A 20,132-nucleotide genomic window follows, 5' to 3' on the forward strand; every position below is an offset into this window, starting at 1 on the left:
CAAACCAATCCAAACCAACCAAACCAACCAAACCAATCCCAAACCCAATCCAAATCCAATCCCAAACCAACCAAACCAATCCAAACCCAACCAAACCAATCCAAACCAACCAAACCAATCCAAACCAATCCAAACCAACCCAAACCAACCAACCAATCCAAACCAACCCAAACCAACCAAACCCAATCCAACCAATCCAACCAACCAAACCAATCCAAACCAATCCAAACCAACCAAACCGCTAACCAAATCCAACCAACCAATCCAAACCAATCCAACCAATCCAACCAATCCAACCACAATCCAACCAATCCAAACCAACCAAATCCAATCCAAATCCAACCAATCCAAACCAATCCAAATTCAATCCAAATCCAACCAAACCAACCAAACCAATCCAAATCAACCAAATCCAACCAAATCCAAACCAAATCCCAAACCAACCAAACCAATCCCAAATCCAATCCAAACCAATCCAAACCAACCAAACCAATCCAAACCAATCCCAAACCAATCCAAACCAATCCAAACCGAATCCAAACCAATAAATCCAAACAATCCAAACCAATCCCAAACCAACCAAACCCAACCAACCAACCAAACCAACCAAACCCAATCAAACCAAACCACAAAACCACAATCCAAATACCAAACCAACCACAACCAAACCAACAACCAATCCACCACAACCAACCAAATCCTTCAATACCAACAATGCAACCACCAAACCAATACAACCAACCAACCAAACCAATCCCATCATCCAACTAACCAACAAAGCCAACACAACCAAACCAACAACAACCGACCAAACCAAACTACAAACCCCCCAACCAAATCCATCAACCAATCCAACCAACCTCAAATCCAATAACCAACCAACCAAACCAACCAAACATGCAATCACACCAAATTCAATCCAAATCCAATCTCAAACCAATCCAAATCCAATCCAACCAATCCAAAATCAATCAAAACCAACCAAATCAACAATCCACGAATACCAATACCAATATCCAACCACCAAACTAATCCGAGAACCCAAACCAATCCGAACAACAAACCAAACCAAACCAAACCAACACAACCACAACCAACCAAAACCAATCCAACCAATCCAAACCAAACCAAACCAATCCCAAACCAATCCAGTAACTAACCAATCAGAACCAACCAACCAACACATCAACCAATCCAAACCAAACCAACCAACCAACCAATCCAAACCAACCAACCAACCAAACCAATCCAAACCAATTCACCATAACCAAATCAACCAAACCAACCAACCAATCCAAATCCAATCCAAACCAACCAAACCAATCCAACCAATCCAATCCAATCCAAACCAATCCAAACCAATCCAAACCAATCCAAACCAACGCAACCAACCAAACCTAATCCAAACCAACCAAACCAACCAAACCAATCCAAATCAATCCAAACCAATCCAAACCAATCCAAATCCAATCACCAACCAATCCAACCCAACCAACAAACAATCAACCAAACCAATAACCAACCAAACCAAATCCAATCCAAACAATCCAAACCAATCCAAACCAATCCCAAATCCAACCAATCCAATCCAACCAATCCACCAACCAATCCAAACCAATCCAAACCAATCCAAACCAATCCAAACCAATCCAAACCAACCCACAACCAACCAATCAAACCAACCAAACCAATCCAAACCAACCCTAAACCAACCAAACCAACCAAAACCAATCCAACCAACCAATCCAATCAACCAATCCCAAACAACCAATCAACCAACCAACCAACCCAATCAACCAACAACAACCAAACCAACCAAATCCAATCCAACAATCCAAATCCAACCAATCACCAACAAAACTAATCCAACGAACACTGAATAACATCTGATCAACCAATCCAAACCAATCCACCAAACCAAAACCAATCACCAACCACCAACCAACCAACACAATTCCAAACCAATCCAAATCCAACCAACCAATCCAAACTAACCAACCAAACCAATCCAACCAATCAACCCAACGAACGAACCAATCAAACCAACCAATCCAAACCAATCATCAAATCCAATCCAAACCAATCCCAACCGAATCCAACCAATCCAAATCCAATCCAAATCCAATCCAAACCAATCCCAAATCACCAAACCAATCCAAACCAATCCCAAACCAATCCATCAAACCAATCCCAACCAACCAATACCAATCCAATACCAACCAATCCCAATCCCAAATCCAATCCAAACCAACCCAAACCAACCAAACCAATCCAACAACCAAACCAACCAAAACCAACCAAACCAATCCCAATCCAAACAACCAAATCCCAACAAACCAATCCAAACCAACCAAACCAACCAAACCAATCCAAACCAATCCAACCAATCCAAACCAACCAAACCAACCAAACCAACCAAAATCCAAAACCAAACCAATCCACAACCAACCAACCAAACCACCAACCAACCAACCAACCAAACCAATCCAACCAACCAAACCAATCAACCAACCAACCAATCCAAACCAATCCACAACCAACCAAATCAATCCAAACCAAACCAACCAAACCAATCCAAATCCAATCCCAAACCATCAAACAATCCAAACCAACCAAACCAATCCAAACCAACCAAACCAATCCCAAACCAATCCCAAATCCAATCCCAACCAATCCAACCAACCAAACCAATCCAAACCAATCCAACCAATCCAACCAATCCAACCAATCCAACCAATCCAACCAATCCAACCATACCAAACCTAATCCAAACCAACCAAACCAATCCACCAACCAAACCACCAACCAATCCAAACCAATCCAAACCAAACCAAACCAACCCAACCAATCCAAACCAATCCAACCAACCAACCAATCCAAACCAACCAACCAATCCAACCAATATCAACTAATCCAAACGAATCCAAACCAACCCAACAACAAACCACCAAATCCCACCAACCAAATCCAACCAACACAACCAACCAATCCAACCAACACAACTCACAAATCCAACAACCAACCAATCAATCCAACAAACCAAAAATCCAACAAACCAATCCAAATCCAATCCCAACCAACCAACAATCCAATCCAAACCAATCCAAACCAACCAATCCAACCAATCCAATCCAAGTCCAATCCAAATCCAATCCCAAACCAACCAAACCAATCCAACCAACCAAACCAATCCAATGCAACCCAAACCAACCAATCCAACCAAACAAATCCAAATCCAACCAACATCCAACAATCCAATCCAAACCAACCAAAACCAACCCAAACCAATCCAACCAATCCAACCAATCCAAACCAATCCAATAATACCTGAATCCGAACACCACAACTATCCAACCAAATCAAACCAACTGACAATCCAACCAAACCAACCAATCCAATCCAACAACCAATCCAAACACAACCAAACAACCAATCCACAACCAACCAAACCCAATCCAATATAACCAAGACCAACCAATCCAAAACCAATCCAAACCAATCAAATCCAATTCAAACCAATCCAACCAATCCAACCAATCAACCAACCAACTAACTTAACAAAATTCATCAACTCCAATCCAATCCAACCAACTAAACAATCAAAACAATCAAACCAACCAATCCCAATCCAACCAATCCAACCAAATCGAATCCAAACCAACCAACCAATCCAAACCAATAAATCCAAACCAATCCAAACCAATCCAACCAATCCAACCAATCCAAACCAATCCACAACCAACCCAAACCAATCCAAACCAACCAACCAATCCCACAATCCAACAAACCAACCAAATCCAACCACAACCAAACCAAACCAACCAAACCCAACGCACAACCAACCCAACAACCAACCAACCAACCAACCAATCGAACAACTACACAAACAATCCAAAACCAATCCAACCAATCCAACCAACACCAATCCAACCAACCGATACCAATCCAAACCAATCCAAACCAACCAAACCAATCCAAACCAACCAAACCAAACCAAACCAACCCAAATCACAATCCAACCAATCCGACAACTCCAATCCAACCAACCAACACAATCTAAACATCCAACCAATCCAAATCCAACCAACATCAATCAAATCCAACCAACCAATTCAATCCAACCTATAAACCCATACCAAACCAATCCAAATCCAATCCAAACCAATCCAATACCAATCCAAACCAACTATCCAAACCAATCCAAACCATCCAAACCAATCCAAAACCAATCCAAACCAATTCAAACCAACCAAACCAACCCAAACCAACCAACACCAACCAAACCAACCAAAACCAATCACCAATCACCAATACACCAACCAACCAAACCAACCGCAACCAACCAACCAACCAAACCAACCAAAACAACAAACAATCAACCAACCAATCACCAACCAATCCACACCCTTAACCACAACCAACCACAACCAACCAACCAACCAACCAACCAATCCAAACCAACCAACCCAAATCCAACCAAACCAACCAATCCAAACCAATCCAAACCAATCCAACATCAATCCAACCAACCAACCAACCAAACCAACCAACAACCAACCAACCCAACCAAACCAATCCAACCAAACCACCAACCAACCAAATCCACCAACCAAAACAATCCAAACCACAACCAATCCAAACCAATCCACCAATCAACCAATCCAAACCAATCAACCAAACCAATCAACCAAACCAATCCAACCAATCCAAATCCAATCCAAACCAATCCAAACCAACCAACCAATCCAAACCAATCCAACCAACCAAACCAACCAAACCAATCCAAACCAACCAACCAAACCAAACCAACCCAAACCAATCCAAACCAACCAACCAACCAAACCAATCCAAACCAATCCAAACCAATCCAACCAATCCCAAACCAACCAAACCAACCAAACCAACCAAACCAACCAAACCAATCCAAACCAACCAAAACCAATCCAAACCAACTCCAACCAACCCAAACCAACCAAACCAACCAAACCAATCCAAACCAACCAAACCAACCAACCAATCCAACCAACCAAACCAATCAAACCAACCAACCAACCAAACCAATCAAAACCATTCAAACCAATCCAATCCAACCAATCCAAAAACAATCAAAATCCAATCCAACCAATCCAAACCAATCCAAATCCAATCCAAACTAATTCCAAACCAACCAAACCAAATACAAACCAAATCCAAACCAAACCCAAATCCAATCCCAAACCAATCCAAACCAACCAAACCAACCAAATCCAAACCCAAACCAATCCAAACCAATCCAAACCAATCCAACCAATCCAAACCAATCCCAACCAATCCAAACCAATCCAAACCAACCAAACCAACCAAACCAATCCAAACCAACCAAACCAACCAAAACCAACCAAACCAACCAACCAATCCAAACCAATCCAAACCAACCAATCCAACCCAATCCAAAACAATCCAAAACAACCAAACCAATCCAAATCAAACCAACCAATCCAAACCAACTTAATCCAACCCAAACCAACAAACCAACCAATCCAAACCAATCCAACCAATCCAAACCAATCCAAACCAACCAAACCAACCAAACCAATCCAAACCAACCAAACCAACCCAAACCAACCAAACCAATCCAAACCAATCCAACCAATCCAACCAATCCAAACCAACCAACCAATCCAAACCAATCCAAATCCAACCAACCAATCCAAATCCAATCCAAACCAACCAAATCCAATCCAAACCAATCCAAATCCAACCAACCAATCCAAACCAACCAAACCAATCCAAACCAAACCAATCCAAACCAATCCAAACCAATCCAAACCAACAAACCAATCCAAACCAATCCAAACCAACCAAACCAACCAAACCAATCCAAACCAACTAACCCAACCAAACCAATCCAAACCAATCCAAACCAATCCAAACCAACCAAACCAACCAACCAAAACAAACCAAACCAATCCAAACCAATCCAACCAACCAAACCAATCCAACCAATCCAAACCAACCAAACCAACCAAACCAACACAAACCAAACCAAATCCAACCCAAATCCAATCCGCAACCAATCCAACCAACCAAATCCAACCAAACCAATCAAAACCAACCAAACCAATCCAAACCAACTGCAACCAATTCAACCAATCCAACCAATCCAAATCCAATTCAAACCAATCCAATCCAAATCCAATCCAAAACAACCAAACAATCCAAATCCAATCCAAATCCAACACAAACCAAATCCAAACCAAACCCAAATCCAATCCGCAAACCAATCCAAACCAATCCCAAACCAACCCAAACCAATCCAAACCAAATCAAACCAATCCAAACCAACCCAAACCAACCAAACCAATCCAAACCAAACCAATCCAACCAATCCAAACCAATCCAATCCAAATCCAAACCAAAACAATCCAAAACAATCAAACCAACCAACCAATGCAACCAAACCAAACCAACCCAAACCAATCCAACCAATCCAACCAATCCAAATCCAATCCAAACCAACCCAAAATCCAACCAAACCAATCCAACCAATCAAACCAACCAACCAATCCAACCAATCCAAACCAATTCAAACCAACCAATCCAAACCAATCCAAACCAACCAACCAACCACAACCAATCCAAACCAATCCAAACCAATCCAAACCACAATCCAAATCCAATCCAAACCAACCAAACCAATCCAAATCCAATCCAAACCAATCAAAACCAACCAAATCCAACCAAATCCAAAACCAACTCAAATCCAATCCAAACCAATCCAAACCAACCAAACCAATCCAATCCAAACCAATCCCAAAACAATCCAAAACAATCCAAACCAACCAAATCAAATCCAAACCAATCCAAACCAACTTAACCAACCCAAATCCAATCCAAACCAACCAATCCAACCAAACCAATCCAAACCAATCCAAACCAACCAAACCAATCCAAACCAACCAAACCAATCCAAATCCAATCCAAACCAATCCAAACCAACCAAACCAATCCAAACCAACCAAACCAACCCAACCAATCCAAACCAACCAAACCAATCCAAACCAACCAAACCAATCAAAACCAACCAAACCAATCCAAACCAATCAAACCAATTCAAACCAATCCAAATCCAATCCAAACCAATTCAAAACCAATCCAATCCAAATCCAACCAAACAACCAAAAACAATCCAAATCCAACTAAAATCAAACCAAATCCAATCCAAACCAACTTAATCCAACCCAAATCCAACCAAACCCCAATCCAAACCAACCCAAACCAATCCAACCAAACCAATCCAAACCAATCCAAATCCATCCAACCCAAATCCAATCCAAACCAATCCAAACCCAATCCAAACCAACCAAACCAATCCAAACCAAACCAAACCAATCCCAAATCCAACCAAACCAACCAAACCAATCCCAACCAACCAAACCAATCCAAACCAACCAAACCAACCAAACCAACCAAACCAACCAAACCAACCAAACCAATCCAAACCAATCCAAACCAATCCAAACCAACCAAACCAACCAAACCAACCAAATCCGTTAAATCCAACCAATCCCAACCAATCCAACCAATCCAACCAAACCAAATCCAACCCAAACCAATCCAACCAACCAACCAATCCAACCAATCCAAACCAATCCAAACCAATCCAAACCAATCCAAATCCAATCCAAACCAACCAAACCAACTAAACCAATCCAACCAATCCAAATCCAATCCAAAACCAATCCAATCCCAAACCCAATCCAAAAACAATCCAAAAACAATCAAAACCAATCCAACCAACCAAACCAATCCAAACCAACCAAATCCAATCCAAATCCAATCCAAACCAACCCAAACCAACCAAACCACAATACAAATCCAAACCAACCAAACCCAACCAACCAAACCAACCAAACCAACCAAACCAATCCAACCAATCCAAACCAATCCAACCAATCCAAACCAATCCAAACCAATCCAACCAATCCAACCAACCAAACCAATCAAAAATCCAATCCAAATCCAACCAAACCAATCAAAACCAATTCAAACCAATCCAAATCCAATCCAACCAATTCAAACCAACCAATCCAAACCAATCCAAAACAATCCAAAACAACCAAATCCAATTCAAATCAAATCCAACCAACCAACCAATCTTTAATCCAACCCAAATCCAATCCAAACCAACCAAACCAATCCAAATCCAACCAAACCAATCCAAATCCAAACCAAACCAACCAAACCAACCAAACCAATCCAAACCAACCAAACCAACCAAACCAACCAAACCAACTCAAACCAATCCAAACCAACCAAACCAACCAAACCAACCAAACCAATCCAATCCAAACCAACCAAAACAACCAAACCAACCAAACCAATCCAACCAATCCAACCAATCCAAACCAACCAAACCAACCCAACCAACCAAATCCAACCAAACCAATCCAACCAACCAAACCAATCCAACCAACCAAACCACCACAAACCAAATCCAACCAACCCAACCAATCCAAACCAACCAAACCAACCAAATCCAATCCAAACCAAATCAAAATCCAATCCAACCAATCCAAATCCAATCAAAACCAATTCAAACCAATCCAACCAATCCAACCAATTCAAAACCAATCCAATCCAAATCCAACCAAAAACAATCCAAAACAATCCATCCAATCCAAATCAAACCCAAACCAATCCAACCAACTTAATCCAACCCAAACCAATCCAACCAATCCAAACCAACCAACCCAACCAACCAATCCAAACCAATCCAAACCAAACCAAACCAATCCAAACCAATCCAAACCAATCCAAACCAATCCAAATCCAACCAAACCAATCCAAATCCAACCAAACCATTCCGCAACCAATCCAAACCAACCCCAAATCAATCCAAACCAACCAACCAACCAAACCAATCCAACCAATCCAACCAACCAAATCCAATCCAAACCAATCCAAACCAATCCAAATCCCAACCAATCCAACCAATCAAAATCCAATCCAAACCAATCCAAATCCAATCAAAATCCAATTCAACCAACCAAACCAATTCAACTCAACCAAACCAATTCAACCAACCAAATCCAATCCAAATCCAATTCAATCCAACCCATGGCTGGCCTTGCCAACGTGAGTATGCCTTTCCGAAATATTAACCACATCACAGGAGTTAGTGGATAGTTGTACCTTTTATTAATCATAAGGCAGCATAAAGAAATAAATCACACTCGCTTTACGTTTAGTGCCTTATTTCTTCTACTCACAACTCGGTTGTATTGAAGCCTCCTGCTAACTTAGATTCAGCTGCATGTATCAATTTAGGATAACAAATTTATGATAGGTTTAATCAATTCATTGCATAATGGTAAATTTTGGGGCTTACCTTTTTAAACATTAAGAATTCACTTCGTAGGATAGAAAATTGTAGAACAATCAATTCATGCACCAGGTATTAGGTTGGAAACCAGGGTCTAAATGGCAATAATAGAAAAAGAAGGCAATTATCCAAGCAAATTCAATATTTATCAGCTCACTTGGTTAATCTGTTCGGTGGCACAATTGATTAACGTATTATCTAAGAGTGGTAATAATATTCTGATATTAAGTTGATTTATCGCAATTTCGCAGCCACAGTTCACGTGTTGATGAATTTGGTAACTTTTTCTGGCTTTCATCAGCCGTTTTCTCTCCAGTAGATGCAAAACATCATTCGTTGAACAATAGATCTGTACGTCAGTTGTATCGACAATAGTCGCAGCAAGGTGTTGAGGTGGTAGGTGCGCAATTCGTCCGAGACGTCGCATAACCCCAATCCATCCAAATCCAATCCAACCAATCCAAATCAAATCCAAACTAATCCAACCAACCAAACCAATCCAACCAATCCAACCAATCCAACCAACCCAAATCCAATCCAAACCAATCCAACCAATCAAAACCAACCAACCAATTCAACTAACCAACCAACCAACCCAAATCCACCAATCTTATTCCAATATCTAATCTAATTAAATTAACAAGTGTCTGAAACTTAATTGCATATGCACAATATGATAGATTTAGTTCGAAAATATTGGAGGGAAAAGATATTAAATCAAAAGGCCTTTCGATTGGTCTTATCGGCATCGAGTCGATAACCACGCACTGGGTTGTTTAGCAAAAGAAAAATGAGACTTTGGTGCTTCAATAACAAAGAGCATGCTTTTCTGATTCCGACATATTTTTTTTTATTAACTCTTCAACTCCGGTCGATTCTTCACAATGTCCGGTGTCCATAGAACTTTTCGACTTGAAACGACGAGACATATGGCTCATAAAGGTGGCTGAAATTCTCTATTATTTCGGTGAAACTTACCTATTCAAGTTTAGTTTATACATCAAGCGTCTTGAAAGGGATTCGTCGTTGAAACGAACTTCTGGAGCCTCTCGAGGGAAAGTCACGGGTCTCTAGATTTTAGAGCCACTTAAAAAAGAGTTTTCTTGATCATTCTTGAAAGGACGTTTCTAAGCGTCTTGGCGTTAGCTTACCAGCATCTGAAAAAAAATCCGAGCCACTTGAAGAGAGGCGTCCAAGACTCTTGAAAGGAGGCTTCAAGTTACCGGTAGTTTCTGAGTTTTCTGAAGAGAGGCTTTGGCGTCTTGAAAGTTTCGAAAGGGGGGCTTCTCACAATAAAAAAAGGCTTGAGTATCTTGAAAGGACGCTTCTGGCCTTCTTGAAAGTACGCTCTGCCTTTTTGAAAGAATACCTGAGCTACTTGAAGAAAGCATCTCCTGAGCCTCTTTTTAAAAACATCTCATGAGCCTTTAAAAAGAGAGGAATGGAAAAAAGGAAGTTTGAAGATAAAAGGTGCGTTAGGTACCTCCTGGGCCTGGCGAAGGTACCCTAGGGTTACGTGTACCCCAGGTTGAGAACTGCTGCTGTTGACGATCGAAAGTTCTTCGATGTTCAGAAGATGAGCTTCCTTGGCGTATTCTACGAGTCGAGGACGTAAGACGAGTCAGATTTTAACAATTCTCACGGAGGTGACCATGTTATTCAAATGGGGCTATTCGACTCTTCTCACGTCATTCGAGAGCAATCTCACGTCACTCCACCTGTAGAATAAGCCCATCCATGTCTCCTCCTTCGTGTAACACCCTGTTGCAAAGCTTCTTAAGCGTTGCGTTGCGTTGCGTTGGTGTTAGGTTGCGTTGTAACGGAGTATTTCCTGTAGATTGCATACTGATAGTTGTCATGTATAATTTTTTTACCTTTCATTCTTATTGCTTTTCTATGGATTTCCATTTGGGATTCTGAAATCCAATCGGGGTCCAAATGATAAAACATGAAAGCTACCATTGCTGGCCACGCCCATCTTCTCCGTTACCAGGAAAGGAAGGAGTCGATGATATGACATCTACTAACGAGAGGCCAGCGACTCACCGACGCCCTCAGTAGATGCTGGCGAATTGATGGTGGGTAGGGTTTTAGTTTAGGAGTATCATTATAAGCAATGATAGAAAATTTTGTGGAAATACGTTGGGAGGACTTTGCTACAGTTATGTCACTCCATTATCCTTGCTGATGATTTTCCTCGATGGGGCGAAGGTATTAGCCTGTTCTGGCTAGCAGCCCAGGTTTAAGCGCCTTTGCTCGCCTTCTGAAACGAAAAAAAGAGCAAAAGAGAAATTAAATTCCCTTCCCCGATATGATAAGGATTTTGATCAACAAATGAATTTTAAGGATGAACAATGATCAAACGGCTGCAAATGTGTTTCATTGTCGTAGCAGAAGCAAACCCGCCTCAATACGACAGGCAGAAGCACATGTTTCAGATTCAAACGATCGACTGTTGTTCAATTTCGATACAATATAGCTGGGTAGAGAGAAAAGATGAAATATTGCTAAAGCAGGATTCGATGGATACGGGAATTGACCATATGCCACCGTTATTAGTTGGTTATGGGACAGCTTTCTGCAAGGGCAGCTGTTGTATAATTGGTAATACGTCCGTGTTCTTAATGGAATAGTGCGGGTTCAAGTCCCACCGGCAGCCGAACTCTCCCTCGCTCACCTCATAAAACACCTCCAATGGCAAACCCAACTATGCATCAAACCAACATCCCTTCCAAAAGAAAAATCCACCTCCCTTACAATTGATGACTTGTAAAAGCAAAAAAAGTAAAAAATTAAAATATATGTAAAAAAAATAAAAATACAGTAAAAGAGTATAATACTTGCTTTGTTTGAGATTACCCATTTTTTGTTCACATCCAAAATGTTAAATCACTATATATTTTTATATATCAACTCAAACTTTTATTGTCTTTTATTACAGGGACATTCGCGGCAATTTCATAATTTGTAACAATATCGATGGTCCAAAACAAAACGTTCTTAATTTATTATTAAATTTAAACACAAATCTCATTTGACAATTTCTGTCTGTTACAAGATCGATCCTCCAGGGTCATCGAAATCAAACCCAGTTCAGATAAGCTTAATTGTACATCTATCGCGAGACTAAACAATCACTCTTTTCAAAGTAAGTTGACATTTATTTGCATTTTGGGTGAATGCCCACGACACCATTTTTTCCAAAGGGAGAAAGTTGAACGGGCTGAGATTGAAGAAAAGGAGAGATATGGGTCTGAAGTATATAATAATATTAGATGCAAAAGTAGGAAAGGAACAAAAATAAATGTTTAAAGACAATAGATGGAAAGAAAATCTGGACTGCGATATAGTATAAACAAATCAATGCGAAAATGTATACTTGAATTCTTGGAACGAAATTGTAGCAGGACATTATTACACTGTGTATTAAAAACTGTAAGTCTGTCGTATATCTGAGGAAGGATATCAAGAATACAATAAAACTCATCAATGATTTGTGTGTTTTAATTTTACAGCGATGTTCATAGCATTATTTAAAATAACTCCTCATTGTTTAGAGATTATTAAATGAAATTCTTGCTTTGATTGGGGTGGATAATTAAAGTAATAACTCTGTGTTTGCCAAACGTACATGATTTAAAAAGACAATTATTGGGTCCATAGTAAATAAACAAATAAAACAACTTTTTATTGAGGTGTAATCCGTCGGCGAAGATCTCTATAGATTATTGAATAATGTAATCATAATATTTTGAATCATGGAGCAGAAAATTGCCTAAAAATACATTGCACAGCAACGAACAGCATGAGAAGATCATCGCTCGCGCCATGTTCTCCATTGTTGTCAGATAGCGAATTGATAGAAAGCAAATATATGTAGTACAACCCATGTTTCATTTAACGATCAGTATGTTTTTATATATTCTTAAGTACGTTTAATATTATATTACGAATGAGATAAGGAACGAACTCACTCAAATATGTAGTATTGTATGCTACAAGCGACGCCTTTTCCATACTGTTAAACCATATAGGTAGTCGTCCGAAGTCCTCGTTCAGATTTCCATTCATTCAGACCATTCATCTTAAACTGTGCCAAGATCTCGTATATTCGGAAAAGGACAGCTTCGAAATTTCTGTCAGTCAGGTCTTCTGTTAATCTATACTTTATTTACATCTTTTCAGCCTGAAATTTGTAAGGATTGAGGGAAATCTGCTCTACTATTATTTTTGTCTGTGCAGCTTTCGTCAAAACTTTGCAGACGCTCAGGATCCATTCGCCTTCAGAAAATTTTGATTTTCCTTCCGACAGACTTCTGAACTGTCGTCGCGTTGCGGTTTTCAATTTGGAAGTTTTTTTTTCAAGTTTAAAGCAGGTTCCTTTTCCCAGCTTCACTTTTTATTTTACGGAAAATGCCTTGTAAAAACTCCTGTTGTAAAGCTTTCTACAACGAAACCGAAATTTCACCGTAGAGTTTTCTATGGTGATGCTTTTAGTGTGTGGCCCAGCTGACTGTCTTCCTGACAAAAAACTTCCTGATATTCCGAACGAAAACTAGTCCCATAACCTGTCGGAGGTTTTGGCAGTGAATCTCGCGCCCCAAACGAAATCGACGAATATAACCAAATTCAGCTTTCTAATTTACTTTATTATTCACGCCACATGGCAAACTTAGATATACTGCAAAAAAAAATCAATAGGTATTAACATTAATCTATATACACTTGGTCAAAAATGATTCAGACTTCACGTTTGGGCATCTCTTTCAAACCTTTGGGAGTCCTCTCAGTTCGTCACCAATTCTCATAAGAAGTCGGTTTCTCCTAGATGAGATTGATCAGTATTTTGCGTCTCTGTTGCCTTCATTAGTCAAATGCGATGGAGTCTTCTTGCCTGGTGTCAAATACAACTCCCTTCGAGTGCTTTTGCTTCTTCTTTAAGAGCTTTCGTTCCAGCATTCTATTTCTTAGAACTCTTTCGCTCGGAAATCAGTCTACTAGTAACCCTCAATATGCTCCAGATTAGTAGTCCTTCATCGGACACGCAGGAACAGCCAACAAAACCAACCACCACGACCACGAACGTTGTCGGAGCTACTGAACAGATCACTGAAATGTCAAAATGTCAGTCGAGTCAAGTACGACATTGAAGACGGCCCCACAGTTGGGGTCGAATACTTATCTGCAAAGATTGGCAAAACGTGGTGGGAATTAAATGGAAAGTGGTAAACCTGTTTTATGACAGGTGAAGCTCAACACGTTCCTCAAAAGTATTAACGAGGGACCCAATTAATTCGTGACGTCAACAATTATGAACAACGTCGAGAATATGTTCCAGTCTCAGACCAACATAATTTTTTTTGTTCAAATTTCAAACGGAAAACTGTCGAAACTGAAACGAAACCTTTTCGAATTACGTGTGACTATTTCTGCTGTTTCGAGAACAACTTCTTGATTGGTTTTTCTTCAAGATTTTAGCTTCTTCTAAAGCCAACCTACTGCACCTAAACGCTTCTGAATGTCTAATTGAGCTTCATTCCAGCGATTTCCTCGCCGCCGATGGATATCGGTGGAAAATTACCTTTTTTCTCCACTTTGACTTGCCTTGTTTACTACTTCGTGCCGAGATCAATCATCTCGATTGTTCCGAAATTGAGGTTTCCCCCATCATCATTCTCATACACACGCCCCTCGCCCATGCATCCATCCGCCCTCATACGAACTCCAAGCACACGTTATTGTTGTTGGTCTCGCCCGCCTCAAATGCGGTATACTGACAGATGGAAGCAGTTTCCGGTGGGCGAGGGAAAAGGCAATCTTCTGTACGCCGACTGATTGCAGCTCATAACACAATACCGTCTCCGGTTCCTCCCGGATATGACCACCGACGACAGCAGCCATGAAGCAACAAGCCATCATAACATCGCCTGGATGATCACCTTTGACCGAGGCGCTGCATTCTCCGGGTTCGCCATATCCGCATGTAAAGCGACTCTTCGCCTACCTTCAAGTCCGACAACGCTGTCCCGTCGAGCCACCGTCGGAACTACTTCCTCTGAGACTGAAGGAGAATGTTTTAAAAGGAGTGTTTGGCAGCAACAATGTCTGATTGTATGTGCGTGTTCCAACTTTCGTGATACATCCGAAATGGAATAGGAAATCGACTGAATCGTAAATCGCTTTGGAAGCTTGCAATATTCGTTTTTCTAGCTGCAGTTAGAAATTCCGTTAATCTCACCCCTATTGAAATACATGGGGAACAAAAACCAACAAGGTTTCTGAGGTAAGGCTACTTGTTTCTTACCCTTTCCAAATCAACACATAACACCATAAGAATCTGGTCCAGGATTTTGTTCCCACGAGTTTACAATAGGACGGGATTGACGATTCCGAGTTCGATACATTTAAACACATGGGGTTCAAATGCGCCAGAAAGAATCCCAAAGTGTGAGCCTGCCTTTCACCTGTGACTAGATTTTTAGGTGTGAAAGTGCCCGCGAAAGTACAATTTACCGTACGTGGATTATTTCCAGAGCTTCTATTTTGATCTGCGCAGTCAATGCGAACCAATACACTCGAAAGCATCGCTCGCAAGCATACATAATTCCTCTTCCTTTTCTTCGCGTTCGTTCTCAACTACGTTGTTTGAGTCCGTAAACTGGATTGCTATGACCGTCTCCAAGAAACCAATAACTTTTCTGATAAACGCTTGCTAAGTATCTGGCTTGTGAATGAAACTCCTTCCACTTTCATGACTTAACATTGCGTTTGGGATTGTCGCAAATCTTGTTTTCACAGTAAAAAGCAAACAATCCGCACACTATCCACTGTCCACGATCCATGGTTGGTTGTTGGTCAGCTCTTTCACTTTTACGGAGCTGTGTGAGAACCTGTCGCCAATTGGGCCACAACGACAAGCTTCCAGCGAAACGACGACGGCGACGATTGATGTAAAAGAACATGGAAGCGTCGGTCCATTTCCCTTCCCATCCCAGCGAGTGCGAAAAAGTCTTCCTGAACCTGGACTCGCAGCTTCCAGCACATGTCTCAAGTATTCGCCAACCTAACCAGCCGATCAATTATTCAACGACTTTGTTTCCTAATTTTGGCAACCCACACTTGCCGTGTATCGATTGAGTCGTCCACGGCTCATTCGATTATACACTCAACACCCCTTCCCCCACCCTACCAAGCTTCGATTCGGTTTTGCAGACAATCCCTGAACGGGGAATGCTTCTTCCTTCCGCTTGATTTCGCAAATCGATAAAAAGGATATTTACCACACTAAATAAACTCCACCAATCACAAGTTCAATTCGCGAACATCAATTTATCACTTCCTTCGCACTGTTTACGACGATCACAACAAATCCATCACAGGAAACGCACCTCTGTCTCACTTGTCACAAACGGCACCGTACAGGCAGGGAAAGATATATCACACAAAAAGAAGACTTCTCTTTCAGAAAATGGTCCGTTCGCGAAGAAGACACACGCTGTTTCGCGAGTGGGTTCGGTCGGTGTTCACATCTGAGTTCTTCCGTAGAGACTGAGCCTTCTTGGTGGTCGATGTTAAAACTTGCGCTGCGGTCATGGCTGGTCACCGAATATACTCTCGCAGAACCGCACGCGAAGGATTGTTGCTACTTTGAAGTTGTCGGAGTTGCATCATGGTTTCCTCTCCCTCTCGCGTGCGCCAGAGAAAATAAGAATTTGAATAAATGGCTGAGGGTGTGTTCTACGGGTACAATAACATTGATTGGAATGAAAACAAAATACGTAAAACAAGAATCGAAAGGGTTCGTAATGGGAATTGATAGCCTCAACGTGCTTACAGAACAAGTGCGCTGTTCGATGACAGAAAGTTGGAAAGCCCAAGCAGCATGGAAGGGGAACAGGGGTATGATGGGAGCTGTACTGAAGATTTAAACGTCTTGCAAAATACATAATTTAGAGGAGAAACCGTAAAACAGACCAAATGCAAATGTCAAAGCCTCGCTTCAGGTTGTTGTTTAACACATTCGACGACATTTAGTTCCTCACAGATCAGTCAAATTACTTAAAAAATTTGAACATTGTCCTACATTCAGAGAAGAGTCCTATAAAAACGAATTTCGGGTCATGATTTGGAATAATTCCTGTCCAGGGTCTTGAACTGCAGACTGCAGATTTGACTGAATTCTATTCATGATGCAGACTTATCGGGTATCTGGATTCAAACCCGCCAAGATTCGGAACTAAATCCATGAGTCGTACGGAATCATGTCAAGAAGTTGGAATGAATTCTGTTCGGAATTGAACTAAATCTTGTCCAGGATTCGGATTTCGAACTAATTCTGTCGAACATTCGACAGAATCCTTTTCAGGCTTCGGGCAAAATCCTTTCCAGGATTCGGACAGAATCCTTTCCGATTCGGACAGAATCCTTTCCGATTCGACAGAACTTTCAAGGATTCGGACAGAATCCTTTCCAGGGATTTCGATAGAACTTTCAAGGATCTGGACAGAACCCTTCATACCCGACAGAACTTTCAAAGGATCTGGAGAAATCGTTTCAAGGATTCGGAAAGAACCAGTTTCCAAGGATCTTGACAGAATCACCTGGCTGATCTGGACAGAATCCCTTTCAAGGATTCGACAGAACTTTTCAAGGATTCACAGAATCCTTTCAAGGATTCGACAGAACTTTCATATCTGGGATAAATCCTTTCAAGGATTCGACAGAACTCTTTCAAGGATTGACAGAATCCTCTTGCTGATTCGGACAGAACTTTCTCAAGGATTCGGATAACCTTCCACAGGATTCGGATAGAATCCTTCCAGGACTGACAACCTTCCAGATTCGGACAGAACCTTCCAGGGTTCGGACAGAACTCCAGGGTTCGACAGAACTCTCCAGGTTCGGACAGAACTTTCCGTGATTCGGACAGAACTTTCGCGGCTCTTGGACAGAATCCTTTCAAGACCCGACGAATCCTTCCAGGATCTCGGACAGAACTTCCAGGATTCGACAAGTAGAATCCTTCCAGGATTCGGACAGAATCCTTCCAGGATCTGGACAGAACTCCAGGATTGGACAGAACTCTTCCAGGATTCGGACAGAACTTCCAGGATTCGGACAGAACCTTCCAGGATATCTGGATAAGAACCTTCCAGATCTGACAGAACCTTCCTTAGATTCGGACAGAACTCTTCCAGGATTCGGACAGAACCTTCCAGGATTCGGACAGAACTTCCAGGATTCGGGAATAGAATCCTTCCAGGATTTGGACAGAATCCTTCCAGGAGGCCCGGACAGAATCCTCCCAGGATTCGGACAAGAACCTTCCAGGATCTCGGACAACTTCCAGGATCTGGACAGAACCTTCCAGGATTCGGGACAAGAATCCTCCCAGGATTCGACAGAACCTTCCAGGATCTGGACAGAACCTTCCAGGAGTCTGGACAGAATCCCTTCCAGGATCTCGGACAGAACCTCCAGGATTGGACAAGAACTCCAGGAGGCCTGGGACAGAACTTCCAGGATTCGACAGAACTCTCCAGGATTCGGACAACCTTCCAGGATTCTGGACAGAATCCTTCCCAGGATCTGACAGAACTTTCCAGATCTGGACAATCCTCCACAGATCTGGACAGAACTTCCAGGAGCCTGTGGGACAGAATCCTCCAGGATTCGGACAGAATCCTTCCAGGATTCGGACAGAATCCTCCAGGATCGACAGAACTTCCAGGATTCGGACGAATCCTTCCAGGATTCGGACAGAACTTCCAGGATTTCGGACAGAATCCTCCAGGATCTGGACAGAATCCTTCCAGGATCTTGGACAGAATCCTTCCAGATCTGGACAGAATCCCTTCCAGGATTCGGATTGAACTCCTCCAGGATTCGGACAGAATCCTCTCCAGATGGAGAACTTTCCAGATTGACAGAACCTTCCAGGATTCGGACAGAACTTCCAGGATCTGGACAGAACCTTCCCAGATTCGGACAGAACCTTCCAGGATCTCGGACAGAACTTCCAGGATCTCGGACAGAACTCTTCCAGGAGGCCTGACAGAATCCTTCCAGGATTCGGACAGAACCTCCAGGATGTCTGATTGCAACCTTCCAGGATTCGGACAGAACTCTTCCAGGATTCGACAGAACCTTCCAGGATTCGGACAGAACCTCCAGGATTCGACAGAACTTCCAGGATTCGGATCATCGGACAGAACCTTCCAGGATTCGGACAGAACCTTCCAGATCGGACAGAACCTCCAGGATGCTTGGGACAGAACTCTTCCAGGATTCGACAGAACTCCTCCAGATCTCGGACAGAATCCTTCCAGGATTCGGAAGAACCTTCCAGATCGAGAATCCTTCCAGGATTCGGACAGAACCTTCCAGGATTGGACAGAACTCCAGATTCGCCTTCCAGATCGACAGAACCTTCCAGGATTCGATTGCATCCTCCAGGATTCGACAGAATCCTTCCAGGATTCGACAGAATCCTTCCAGGATCTCGGACAGAACTCTTCCAGATTCGGACAGAATCCCTTCCAGGATTCGACAGAATCCTTCCAGGATTCTGGACAGAATCCTTCCAGAGATTCGACAGAATCCTTCCAGGATTCGACAGAATCCTTCCAGGATTTGCGGACAAATCCTTTCCAGGAGCCGGACAGAATCCTCCAGATTCGGACAGAACCTTCCAGGATCTCGGACAGAATCCTTCCAGGATTCGGGACAGAACTCTTCCAGGATATCGGACGAACCTTTCCAGGATCTT

General features: G+C 41.9%; 1 protein-coding gene across 1 annotated transcript; it reads left to right on the plus strand.

The window, feature by feature from the left end:
• Positions 1-2,694: 2,694 nt before the first annotated feature.
• On the plus strand, positions 2,695-8,318 carry LOC134207238 (sporozoite surface protein 2-like; the record flags this gene model as incomplete). Its single annotated transcript, XM_062682959.1, has 2 exons — positions 2,695-2,739; positions 8,193-8,318. Coding segments are annotated over 2 exons (171 nt in total), but the record flags the coding sequence as incomplete, so codon positions are not given.
• Positions 8,319-20,132: the final 11,814 nt, after the last annotated feature.

The sequence above is a fragment of the Armigeres subalbatus genome, chromosome 1 (assembly GCF_024139115.2).
Source record: "Armigeres subalbatus isolate Guangzhou_Male chromosome 1, GZ_Asu_2, whole genome shotgun sequence".
NCBI lineage: Eukaryota > Metazoa > Arthropoda > Insecta > Diptera > Culicidae > Armigeres > Armigeres subalbatus.